This window comes from Pimephales promelas, chromosome 7, assembly GCF_988280905.1.
Source record: "Pimephales promelas chromosome 7, fPimPro1.hap1.1, whole genome shotgun sequence".
In the NCBI taxonomy this organism is placed as follows: Eukaryota; Metazoa; Chordata; class Actinopteri; order Cypriniformes; family Leuciscidae; genus Pimephales; species Pimephales promelas.
Genome location: NC_142775.1, coordinates 32,297,423 through 32,310,870, shown reverse-complemented (window position 1 = coordinate 32,310,870; position 13,448 = coordinate 32,297,423). Strand labels below are relative to the sequence as shown.

At 37.5% G+C, this 13,448-nt stretch overlaps 2 protein-coding genes across 3 annotated transcripts in view; both read left to right on the top strand.

The window, feature by feature from the left end:
- Positions 1 to 3,669, top strand: part of fstl1b (follistatin like 1b) — a 37,914-nt gene extending 34,245 nt beyond the window's left edge. Inside the window, exons 10-11 of the mRNA XM_039683216.2 lie at positions 325 to 413; positions 2,135 to 3,669. Coding sequence (XP_039539150.1) covers positions 325 to 413; positions 2,135 to 2,176 — 131 coding nt within the window. The 3' untranslated portion in view covers positions 2,177 to 3,669. The remainder of the gene's footprint in view (positions 1 to 324; positions 414 to 2,134) is intronic.
- Positions 3,670 to 4,929: 1,260 nt separating this feature from the next.
- Positions 4,930 to 12,753, top strand: lrrc58b (leucine rich repeat containing 58b). Of its 2 annotated transcripts, none has more exons than XM_039683515.2 (4): positions 4,930 to 5,566; positions 9,347 to 9,475; positions 9,701 to 9,978; positions 11,300 to 12,753. In XM_039683515.2, exons 1-4 carry the CDS (start codon positions 5,112 to 5,114, stop codon positions 11,398 to 11,400), a joined length of 963 nt encoding a protein of 320 aa, XP_039539449.1. In that variant the 5' UTR covers positions 4,930 to 5,111; the 3' UTR covers positions 11,401 to 12,753. The 2 variants fall into 2 exon arrangements, with proteins under 2 accessions (XP_039539449.1, XP_039539448.1); XM_039683514.2 differs by having other exon boundaries at positions 11,207 to 12,753.
- Positions 12,754 to 13,448: the final 695 nt, after the last annotated feature.

Here is a 13,448-nt window from a genome sequence, read left to right as displayed (position 1 = left end):
CAGAGAGTGGGGTAAACTGTGCCACTTTACACTGCGTAGTCAAGGCAAAAGGACACTGAGATAAAATAATAATAATAATAATACACCCAAATATATATATCAGGATGTCAAGATATATATTTCAGATAGCATTGGCAATACAAGGCCATAGAAATAAGACTTGATAAAAAAGTGGTAGTTCTGAACTGTATTTAGTCACATTATAAGAAGGTTTCTTATGTTAAGGGACTGACACATCTTACCCCAATTTTCTCCAAAGTACTGATTTTATAATAAATGTAGATTTTTATAATGAAATGATAATGAGACTGACTGGCTCCACAGAGAAAAGCCCAGTTATTGACACTAATGGGGATGAGGAGATGACTGAAGAGGAGTGGACCCGCCGTGTGGCTGAACTCAACAAGCATCAGGTCAGCTGACTAACTTCATTCATATTACAAATTCATTTTAACACTCCTATTATCCTTGGGGTCAATTTGACCCCATTCAATGTTTAACGTCTGTAAAAACATAATTTTTATTTATTCATTTTTTTTGCTTCAGATTTAATGACTTTTCCTAATTTAATGGGGACAACTCTGTAAACATAAAATTTACCTGCTAATATTTTTTCAAAGTCCTGTACACATTTTGTAGAATCAGTGTTCCATTGACTCCAGGCTCTTTTAGATGTATAATAAAACAGAAGAAATATTACAATTTCACACACATTTGTTTTGTGTTCATTGTGTTCAATGTTCATTGTAATTTTACATATTCAATGTCATATTCAAAAAAACTTCCCTCTGTTTTAGGGGTCTAACCAAACAGAACCATATCTGTATTGTGATAACTACTAGTAGTTCACATGACATGTGACATAATTCTCAAGAGAACTAATTATTCTTTCCTGTGCCATGGGGAGGGGAAAACATCATTTTTGTCAGAACTTTGATGTTTCCTGTGCCATGGCCATCCTTGCCATATGCCTGCCTGCTGTGCTTGTGAACCAACAGCGAGCTAGGCCGTAGCCAAGCTTACCATACACTGCACCCAGTGACCAAAAACTGAAGCACCCTTCAATTCAGATTCACAGAGAAACATTATCTCAAGCATTACATCAGTGACAGTTGAACGCTATGGTGGTATTGTCCACTTTTCCTGTCTTGTCTTGCCAATTAACATGTGTTCTCAGAAGGAGCACATAGCTAACCCTTCTGCACGTCCAAAGGGAGAATGGCGATCAGTGAGGATGTGGTATGCAATCCCATGTTATAGAAAGGAGCTTATTGCTACCACCGGGAATAATCTACAGAGAGAGGCAAAACGGCACAAATACGAAGGATACTGAGACTGCCTCTAAAGCTAATTCACTAGGGGACACTAGAGGGCAGAGTGGGACGCTATAGCGTGAATGCCCAGTCTCTTCCTCTAGGACTCTACTCTCACGCTATCAGGGAGGCACGTCAATATAGACGTCATACTTTCAGTAATATCTGGCCGGGAGATGTTAAAGGAATATGCAGCTTGCCATATTCGCTTTACAGCCACATAACCGACCATATTAGGAAGGGTGGCAGGTAGAAGAAAGGGATGGGGTCGCATAAAAGCCCAGTTCTACACCTGCACCATAGAAAGCATTCTCATATTGTCTCCTATGTGAAAGCTATAAGGGAGAAATTACATCTCCTTTACTGAACATACCAACCTCAATAACGAGTGTGGTTAGATAGGAAGCACACTAATTGTAGGAAGCACACCGCAAATGTGTTTTTACTTAGGGTTTATCACATACAGTAATACAAACTGAATCCCTCAGTAAAGCAGGAGCTTGCTGATTTAAAGAGCATTTTATAGTCTCACACTACATGCACTGACTCTTAAACAAGTAAAGTGAAGTCAAATGTGACACACAGATGTAAGTGGTTTTGTTGGACATCATTAAGAAACTAAAAACTAGCTTCTTCAAGTCAAGGCAGGTTTAGCTGAGCTTGAGGGGGGAGTTAGTTTGTCATCTGACTAATACACTTTTTAAAGGGCTGTAAACTTCAGGTGACCTTCCACATAGGCTGTTACATTCACGATTGTTACATAACCCTAACCCAGGCAGAACCTCGGATTGGACTGACTTGTAACTTTTTCCCCCCATCAGGAGACTGTGGAGAAGATGAAGACCAGCACAAAGGAGGTCTAAAACAGGACAGAGGGAGACGATGTGGACGAATTCCTCTCCTACTGATCACAATCAGGATTCCTGAGATTACGTACTGTCATTGGAAGAATCACAGTATTTTCAATAGATAGGTTATTACTTTTATTGCTATGTGTACTGCATCTACTCTCTGGTTAATGTGTTTTACATTACGCTTGTATTTTGCTACATATTTCATTAGCTTTTCATTCTTTTGTATGTTCATATGTCTTCGAGTGCTGTAAATTGTTTAATTGTGTCAGTCCAAACGATGCCGAAGAGGCCCCAGCACTTTGTTATGGGGGCCCTTGTTTTATTCACTATTGTTTGATTTTATGTATTATTCTGTATACCATTTATTTGTTTGTCTGTCTACAGTTATGTGTGGAAATGTTTATTTTTTATTTTATTGAGACAATGGAAAGGGTTCGAGAGTGATGCCGAGAGAGCAAAACAACACGGGTTCATCCATCAAACTGTGACTTCAGAGCTTCAGAGCTAGAAATATCCCTAACTCAGATGGTAGATAGTCATGCTAAAACAACAACAAACTAGTGAAAGCTCGCTTGACAGAGACAAATGTGACTTTAAAGAAGCTCGCTCTCTCTTTCACTCTCATCACGAACGCAGTCATAGTCTTGAGACCTTTCGTAAAGGTGCTAATGTTAGAATTCCTCGGTTTGCGGCTTTGCTCTTATGCTTTAGATGGTAGATGCGCTCATCACACACTAGAAGCAGAGTGTGGCTCAGTAAAATAGAGAGGCGATATCTTTGAATTTTAAAACCCACCATGTTATTACTTGACAAACATGCCTTTTCTGCCATGAGCGATTGCATCGAAAGTCCTTCGATCAGAGTAGATCAGCTCCGTAGATTGAAAGAATACCGCTGCACAAATGCATTGAGCTTGTATTTATGTTAGTTGCTAGAGGCAGTTCATGCTGAAACTCTCTCACTGTGTTCAGTCCCACTTTAATGATCAGTGTGAATCGACGAAAATGATCTAACAAGCCAGGTTTTTACGAAATAAAGCAGTTTAAGCAGTTGAGGTGGGACTGAGTACAGGAGGAGTGATCTGAAACCAAAGCCTGATGTTTAGGATGTTTTAAATTGTTGTGCGAAAACCTCCAGGTATACCACTACTCTGGACCCAGCAACTACGTTATACCTGTTACGTAAAATAACTGTCAGAATAAGGATTAGAGTCGCTATTGCCTCTGTAGTGTAGTTGCATTCCCACCGAATTGGGAGAATTTGTGTGCGTGTGTGTGCGAGCGTGCGTGCGTGTGTGTGAGCTTGTTTAATTTCCACTAAATTCCACTAACAGTACGAATCTTTTGCGGTAATTAGTGCCTTATATACAAACAGTGCGCCACGGGTGAAGTGGCTCCTTCTGTATAAACCACCCAATATAGGACACAGTGCACAAGAACTTTCCAGTATTATGGTAGACACCTAGACAGCCTTTTATATGTCTGTATGATTGTTTTATTCAATGGGGCAGAATTAAAACATTTTACTGAAAAAACCCTTGTTCTGTTTCATTCATATTTACTTCTCTGATTATTATTTGGTATGTAGCCTACTGTGTTCTAATAATAATGTAATAATAAAAATAAAAAAGTGTGAACGTTTGATATCTTATGTCTCACAAATAATGATTATGGTTTAGTGTGTGGATTTTTGATTTTATGTTGGCTAACTAGGGGGAAATCAACTGGGAAAGAAATGCTATCCTGTAAAAACTATTTGAATGTGGCTTTGATAGTCACTTTAGACGTACTATTAATTAATTATAAGTAACTTTTCAACTACATGTCAAGTAACTCTCATTAGAGTGTTAGTATATTATCATATAGATAGACTGTCAGTAGACTGTTAGGATATGGTTAGGTGTTAGGCTTTGGGTTAGGAGAATAAGTTTACTTGTAGTCGCCAAGTTACTTAGTTGAATGTCTGTTGGGGTACCAACAAAATAAAGTGTTAGAAGATATTAAGCTGACAGTCTACTAATACTATAAGGATAGTTAGTTGACATGTAGTTGAAAAGTTACTTATAGTTAGTAGAATGTCTAATTAAAGTGGACTATCGAAATATTGTTACCTTTATTTTTTCTATATTCATAAGTGACTGTAAGAAATGGTTACGTAAGAGACATATTATTGCACAGGAGCGCCGTTCAAATGTTTCCAGATGTTTTTACATCTTTATGTTCATCCATTTAACTTATTCCAATTTTAATTTCTCAATGACAATTTTCAATTCTACTCTGTTTTCAGTTGTATTTATTTATTCAAATTGGTAAATCATGACTGTTGGCTCAGCTGTAACTTTGGCATCTCGTATGGGCATACAACATTAATTTTTAGTTTTTAATGAGTGTAAACAAGCCTGACACATGTATCCGACACAATGTGTCAGAACTAGAAACTATAAGCAGGCTAATAAGCTGCAGGAAAATATATGGTAAAAAAAAAAAACGCACTGTCTGTCTGCTTGCATAATAAAATATTTGCAATGTGCTGTGGTTACATAAGCAGCAAGGGACCCTGAAAACTAAACAAAACTAAAGTTTCTCAATTCGGACTGATTTTTAAAGAGAATAATAGTCTGTATACGTAGTTTTGGAAGAGAACAATAGTTTGTTCGAGTTGTTTGTGTAGCCTATGTTGTAAGAGAATTTACAACAGTTTTTCTTTAGCTAGTTCTAGTAACGGGTTAAAACAGTTGGGCGGAGCCATGCGAAAGTTGAGCCCCTGAACATGAATGCTTGATACACCCTCTTTGATAACTGTAATGTGTGAATGCTGCCGTCAGGCTGAATAATTTAGGTCACACACACATGGATGTTCGGGGAGCCTAAACTCGGTCGAAGTGTTGGAAAACAGCCTGAACCATAAGAAGGGGGATTCTTTTTCGTTATCAGCTAAAACAAAAATGGAGGGTTTTGAAGGAGCCAGCAGCGCCGAGGGTGTATTAGACCTATCCCGATTGAATCTGAACAGTCAGAGTTTGGACACGATTAGCGAGAAACGACGGAAAGACACGAGGCAATTGTATCTGAGTTACAACCGAATGACCATTCTGCCCGAATCAATCTGTTTATTCTCTAGCCTGGAGTTTCTCGATATCAGTAACAACACGCTGTCGGTCATCTGCGAGGACATTACCCGACTGACCAAACTCAAAACTCTTATAGCCAAGAATAATCGTTTAACTGAATTTTCCCTACCAAAAGAATTCGGCTCTCTGCAGTTGGAAGTGTTGAATTTTAGTGGAAACAGATTTGAGGAGGTACCGAGCCAGTGTCTGCAGCTGCTGAAACTACAGTCATTGTCACTGGGAGGAAACAGACTGAAGAGCATCCCAGCAGAGATAGAGAGTCTGACCAGGTAATACAGAAACACCTGAATGCACCTTGACTGTCTCAAAACATCGTGAGAACTAGGATTCGAGGCAGCCACTCGTTGAGGCCATAATTTTACACTTGTAATGTCTACTCGGTGTAATTAAAGTCTCATGATTAATAACCTCCTTTTTTGTGTGTGGCTACAACAGATTTACACCCAATTCCCGTGATCATTATGCAATATGTTGGATGAAATAATCAAACTAATTTTGGAAATTATATTAATTTTAATGTGGTAATTATATTTATAATTTTACTATCTTTAGGGGATGTTATTAGTTTTTTGCAATGTCCCTGTGTGTGTGTGTGTGTGTATTTTTTTTTGTTTTGTTTTTATTTTGTTTGATTTATTGCAAGAAAAGAAACCCCACTGCATTGAAAACATTAACATGCAATGAAAAGGAAAGAAACTTGTTATTATTGTTTGGCAAGTTGGCAACTGAGTTTAAGAGATTTTACATTAAGGGTGATCACCGTGATGAAGACATCAAATCTAGGCAAAGTATTGAGAAATCAATACTGTTGTAGTCACTCCTAGAAAAATAAAGAAATATATCTTTCATTGAATCATATTTTTTAAAAGTAGAAAGATAACAACTTAAGTTCTCCCCAAGAGATTAAATCTGATTGCAATAGTAGAAGAAATGAAGCAAAGTTTCTTTCTCAACTTATTTTGGAAAGATCAACAAAAGTAGAAATCTGGGAGTTGGTTGCATGGATAGACATTATGTTGTATCTTGAAGTGTGCCATGTCCCTGAATGCTAACTTTGAATTGTCCGTCCTGTAATGATGTCACATCACTTTTGGTGGGAAAATAGGGAATAAAAGACTTGCATGTATGGTCCAGATAGACTTCTGAAAATCAGTGCAGCTGATTGCACAACAGCAGGTAGAGGTGCGTGAAGCCGGATATGAAGTCAGAATTAGCCTAGTCACCCAACTCATCTAAAAGTATGACTAATTCATCTTTTGAAATAATATGCCTTGCAATCAGTCATCATATTCCGCTTCGCGTCGTGACCGCATTACCACCTCGGGTGTACATTATTTTTCTAATAATTCAACGGCCTGTCGTCAATTATTCCTTACTTAACACAGATAATGTATTAACTATAGAGACTCCTCTTTCATGGACTCAAATCTTCTATTTTGGAAGTCTGTCCAATTCTAATATGCGACCAAAATGAAGTTAAAGCAAACAAAACCTGTCACAATGGTATGAAATACACTGTGCACTCAATTTTCATCAGTAAATAAGAAATTTAACATGCTGTTCTTCACTACTGTGGCAAACTAAATCACTATGTCCTGGATGATGCAACTTTATAAGTGTAATCAAAAAGAGTGTCAGGCTGCCCTTTTTTCTTTAATAAGTTAATAGCTTGTGCTCAGAACAAAGTGCAACATGTACAAAAAGAGGTCGTGTTGACGTGATCATCCTGTCCCTTCAATGTCAGCTTCTTTAGATTGTTCCCGAGCTCTTCAGTAATTCTGTCACAGTGCCAATTGAACTCAACAATTGGGTGTCATGAACAGTTAAATGGGTTCGCACTAGGACCCGTAGGTGGAGCTTGTATACTGTCAGTTCTCTGCTACCGTAGCCTGCTGTATTGTACAACATGTGATCTAATTTTGGGTATATAAAAAGTTTGTTTCACATTGTATTGTTTGCATTTTCTTACCAAATGATCACAAGTAATGGGAGATTTAATAAGCTTGCTGGCTAATGGTATGCTAAGATAATATGCTGAGAAGTAAATCAAAGAAAAAAAAAAGAAATAATTAATTTCACGTTTGACTTTGTTTTTCTTATCATTATTAATAAATGTAACAAAATTTAAAAGGCATTTATAGACATTTAGTTAAGGCAACATATACTGTATCAACATCAAATCAATATACGTGTATATATATATATATATATTGTGATTAATTTTGGACCTGGTTCAAGTCTCAGAAATGTTTTGTATTGTGTAACGTATTGTGGAATTGGGAAAGTAGGACACTCTTTCACTAGTTCAGATCAATTTATCTGTTTGTTTACCTAAACACCCGCTTCCTTATTCTGCCAAGTCCGTTCTGAACTTTATCAGTGTTGTCTTTATTAGTCACGTGCATATTAATATACACCTTTCGCAATGTCAAGGAAATGAAGCTCACAGAACGTGACTCACGGTCTACCAGGTTGATGATTACGGTACGTTATTAACTGATATGGCAAACAGTAGACAAACATCATAGTCTGCCTGTGTAGTTTGCAGCTGTTGCAAAGGAAACCTTATAGCGCACTAATAAATAAATCATAATATTTTGCAATAATTTTAACTGCATGTTTGAGCAAAGAAAAGCAGACTTGGTGAGCAACAAATATAATCTTGACATGTCATGACATTGAAGTACTTCTCTGCTCATAATGGTCACATTTGGGCTTTGGCTCACAGTGAGAATGAATGGGATTCTCTCAGGAGTAGAGCTGCAGGCCGCAGGATCAGTTTGCCATGTGCTTTCAGACTAGAGCTGCGCCGAAGCCGTGACCATGATTCTGCTGAGGCCAACTTGGCTTCGAGCCATCCCGTCATAAAGAGACGTGCCCTGTTGTCCCACATTACACACAGAGTTGGTTCTTTTCGACAGATCTGGGCCTCTTTATTCTTTACCATCTCTGCCTGCTGTGGTAATTACAGAGACTAAGCCGAGATGGGTTGGCGAAGGGAATAAAGAAATGAATGCCTCTCTTTAGGGAGGACCACAAATGGTAGGGTAAAATGGTAGATCATCTCTCACTCGCTCCTTGTTTCTCTGTCTCATTTTTGTCCCCTGTAGAGGAAGAATTCCTGTTCTCCAGGGGGTTTGAACTAAGTGAACTGGCTCTGAGATGAATCAGAACATTATAAACTTTTATTTTAGGCAAAGCAGACCAAGGTACAAGACTATTTACTTAAAGGGATATTTTGAAGAATGCCTGTAAACATAATTCCATAAAAAAACGAAAGTCAATGTGGTGGTTACCAACATTCTTCAAAATATCTTTTGTGTTGAGCAGAATACATTTTATACAGGTTTGGCTTGAGGGTGAGTAAATGATGACAGAATTTTCATTTTTGGGTGAACTATCCCTTTAAACTAGTCATCCCATGAAGTCTGTGATGCAACAAAAGGGATGTTTGCTGAATATATATCTTAGCTATCATGAAGCATCAATCTATATTGACTTAAAAACAGCAAAAGGTAGGGTGATTTCCTCATAACTCTGCTGTGATCTATTTTTGCATATCTGCATTTGCTCAGTGGAAGACTTCCTGTTTATTTTTGTGTGAACTTTAATGTATTGGTTTTTAAGCAGGGAGTCAGGCCCCACTAGCTAAAGGACCATTAAATAAAGATGTACACCATTAAACTGACATCTTATTTTTGAGTTTATTTATTTTTATTGCAACAGAAATACGAGAGGTAGAGAAGTAGTTTAGATAGGAGAGCATTCACATATATCTTAGACAAAGGAAGGCATTGGAGTCGAAAAAGCTTGCAAAGCACTGCTTTAATGTGCATACTTGGTTTTATAGTATTGATAAAACAAAAAAAAAAAATGGATAAATGGTATTCAACTGGATGAAACCATATTTTATGCTTTCAAATGGTCTTTTGTGTGTGTTTCATTAGCATGACTTTCCAATGAAAGATTCCAATAACAACCATGTTAGTCATTTTGTCACCATTTTGACATCTCTATATTTGCTTCAGAACCCTTCTTTCTCTCTTCAGCTTAGAGCTGTTGTATCTGGGTGGTAACCAGATCTCCTCCATCCCTGCTGAACTAGCTAACCTGCCCTTACTCAGTTACCTGGTCTTGTGTGATAATCGTATCCAGAGCATCCCACCTACACTCAACAGGTGAGTCTTAGATGTGCAGTGCAAATACTTGCTAATAATATAAGTGTGCAGTTAAACAAGAAAATAGTACACCATGCTAGGATCCGTCTATCAGCGGATATATTAGGGATCCTGTGATGGTCATGCTTTTAATTTCTCTCGTGTCTATCTATTTACAACATGTCTGTTTACAAATGTATATTAAAAAGTTTTTTTCCTGTCCTGCTTTTTCTGTCACTCTCACAGGCTCCATTCCTTGCGCTCTCTTAGTCTGCATAATAACTTGCTGACTTATCTTCCGAGAGAGATCCTGAGCCTGGTACAGCTTCAGGAGCTCAGTCTGCGAGGCAATCCCTTGGTGGTACGCTTCATCAAGGACATGACATACGACCCCCCGTCCTTGCTGGAGCTGGCTGGCCGCACCGTCAAAAGCAGGAACCTTCTGTACTCGCATAAAGACCTCCCGAGCCATCTAGTCAACTACCTAGACATGGCCAGCAAGTGCCCCAACCCCAAGTGTGCAGGTGGGAGAAGAAAGATGATATGAAGACAAGTTTATAAGCTAAAAGTATCTAAAGAGTTCAGAATCAATGAAAGTCCTTTATATAGAAGAATGTGCTCTCATTTAAAGGGATAGTTCACCCAAAAAAATGAAATTCTGTCATCATTTACTCACCCGCATGTCATTCCAAAGCTGTATGACTTTTGTTTTGTTTTGGAACACAAATTAAGGTTTTTTTTTTTTTTTTTTTTTTTTGTCCATCCATTAAAATCCACACATCCAAAATTTCCAAGCTTCATAAAGACATTGTGGAAGTAATTCATATGACTCGAGCACAGCCAAGTCTTCTGAAATGACTCAATTTAAATGTTGAACCGAATTAATTTAGGCTTCTATTCAAATATAGAGTAAATATATGTACACACACACATATATATATATATTTATATATCATGTTAATATCAAATATGGTAAACAGAAGCTCAAATCTGTGTGCTTAAACTGCTGGAGTGATATGAATTAAGTTTAAACAGTTTTTATGAACAAATTTTGGTGGAATGGTCTCTCACGACTTGTCTTCTTTCAGACTAATGTAAATAAAACGTCCAAAATACACATTTAAATGTTTATTTAATTATACTTTATCTATTCAATTAGTAGATTTTCATTGCAATACCTACTGTATCTTTAAATGCTGTTTTGCCAAAAAAAAATCTCTTGAGACTAAGCCAGAAACCTACACTTTACACCAGACTTTAGTTTATTACTATCTATATTCTGAAGGTTTTAAATAATAATTTGACAGATTTATGTAACTTTTAATTCGTTAGGTTTGTTAGGTTTTTTTTTTTTTTTTTGGCTGTTTTACAATATTTTCTGATTTAGGGAGTGATAAAAAATATATGTCAAAAAACCTCTGTAAAAACTTATTTGTCAAATGGTTCAACCTAGCTTTATCCAATGTTCAGATTTATGTTCTTCCATTATAAAGCTTGGTAGAGCCAGGATATTTGTTTAAATACTCCGATTGTGCTTGGCTAGAAAGTCATACACACCTAGGATGGCTTGAAGGTGAGTAAATTATAGGATAATCTTTAATTTTGGGTGAACTTCCCCTATAAAAGTACCTATACTTGTGTTTTGAAGAAGTATAGGGTTCAGAATGATGACACAAGGATAATTAACAGAACAAACTTTTTATTCAATGTCAAATTTTCTAACCATAATATATCTCGCCACCTCATTCCCAGGCGTTTACTTCGACTCATGCGTTCGTCACATTAAATTTGTGGATTTCTGCGGGAAGTATCGCCTTCCCTTGATGCACTACCTGTGCTCCCCAGAATGCACCTCTCCCTGCAGCTCCAACCCTCAGAGTGACGCCGACTCGGACGATGACAACAGCGTTCCCGCCGACCGCCTTCAAAGAGTTCTGCTGGGATAACCTCGCTCACCCCGCACACGTCTCTTTCTCTCTGGCTTACGGTGTTATCAGCAAGAACATTGAACTTTACAGCCAGCTGGCCTGAAAACCTCTCAGCTGAAGCCAAATCTTTTTGCCAAGGGATTGAGCAAGTGGAATCCAGCTGCATTGTGGGAAAGACATCTGCAGATAGGCCTTGCCTCGCAAAGGCAAAATCAAAAAACACTGGTGGTTCAGAATTTGTTATATTAACGGAGTTGCCTTGGTCATCGATCTGTTTAGCTCTTGCACTTTTGTAATATATAGAGGACACAGTTTAGGTACACTCATGTCTTTTGCTTGACAGTAGGTTGCTTTGTCTCTCATAGGAGAGCGTTAAGTCAGATTTTCACACTACGCACAAAGATTTACTGTGAATTAAAAAAAACTAAGCTTTGAGAATATTAGCTTTTTTGGGGGTTGAGAGGTTTAGAAATATTTGACTGTTTTCTTCTTGTTTGTAATTGTAGTTTATCATAATGGCCTACAGACCTAACTGTCAAACAGTGCTACATCTTCACCAACATGTGCTAATGTGTCTGCAAGACATCTTGTATTAGCTTTTACGTTTGCAATGAATATGCTGACACCATGTGGTTGCATTAAAAACTGGGGCAATGTTTGGTATCTTGAGATAAACAGTGACAAAGGTTACCAGTCACTTTGTTTTAAAGGTTATTTCTTCATGTAGACCACTTCTTCAACAATAGGAAATATGTGATATTGTTACAGAGCCAATAGACAAAATCGTGAAGTGTTTCTGGTATTTCTTTTTAAACAGAACTTTAACACTTTCTGTGTGTACACTCACTTTTCTTAAATTTCTTCACGTGTCTTACACTCTTAGGCTTAACCAATACTGACTAATGCAAATACTTAATGCAATCATTATTTCAGAGTTTTAAAATTTATATCTAAGGCTTTTATACTAAATAATCTTTTATGATGTTTTCTTTATATCATTGACAAGATAGAATGTATTTTATTTAAGATGATGAAGGTCGATTTGGATTGCATTCACTCCACTCCTAATGGTTTATAAACATGTATTTGCACTTCGTATATAGAGTACTATAATAAAAAAATATTAATTTGTGTATTAGTCACTTTTTTTTCGAATTATATATTCACTTTTCTTTTTATTCCATGTTCTTCTGAAATAAAGCCAGAGCTTTAGAAACATTTCTACAGTCCTATTAAGTACAAATCCCTGTGATGTGCTTTTGAATGATACTCAAGCTGTTATATAAATATTACAAGCTCAAACAAGATTTTCTGTGATTAGAACTACACTGAAGTGACTGAATAAAATTATAAACTCAACACTTTTCATAAGCTATGTGCACAAAAGCCCTATTTCTCTCAAATATTGTTCGTAAATCTGTGTTAGTGAGCACTTCTACTTTGTCTGATAACCAGTCAGTAGCTGGTATGACCACCATTTGCCTCGCGCAGTGCGACACACATCTCCTTTTGCATTGAGTTGATCAGGTTGTTGATTGTGGCCTGTGGAATGTCGGTCCACTTCTCTATAATGGCTGTACGAAGTTACTGGATATTGGCAGGACCTGGAACACGCTGGCGTATATGCCGTATGTATGTATTTATTTATATTTCTGAACACGCAAGTCGCCGGAAGTTGCCAGCCCTCCATTGAAAATGAATGGAATCATCTTGCTTTGTGTTTGTTAAGTGTCGCTGGCATTGCGAACAGGGTTTTCTGTCAAGTGTGGGTCAAGAATTTTGAGGGCTCATGCATAGAGAGCTTTATTTAAAAACCACACACACTTAAACCAAACATCCCCAATGGGACAACAAACAGACTGGGCTTCCACAGAAAGGAACATAGATGACGATCTGGCACAGGACAGAGAACAGAAGGAGATTAGGAGAATAAAAAGGGAAGGAAACAATGCAGGTAATGAGGGAGGACAGGTGGGGCAAATAAATCCGTGACCCGGGGCCAAGACTGATGACTGACAGAAAGGACATTGCACACAGAAATAAAATGTGTAACAGGCACATGGCAA

Coding starts and splice junctions, on each gene's coding strand:
- lrrc58b (XM_039683514.2), top strand. CDS start 5,112: ATGGAGGGTTTTGAAGGAGCCAGCAGCGCCGAGGGTGTATTAGACCTA. Junction 5,567..9,346: donor GAGATAGAGAGTCTGACCAG/GTAATACAGAAA, acceptor TTCTCTCTTCAG/CTTAGAGCTGTTGTATCTGG. Junction 9,476..9,700: donor ATCCCACCTACACTCAACAG/GTGAGTCTTAGA, acceptor TCACTCTCACAG/GCTCCATTCCTTGCGCTCTC.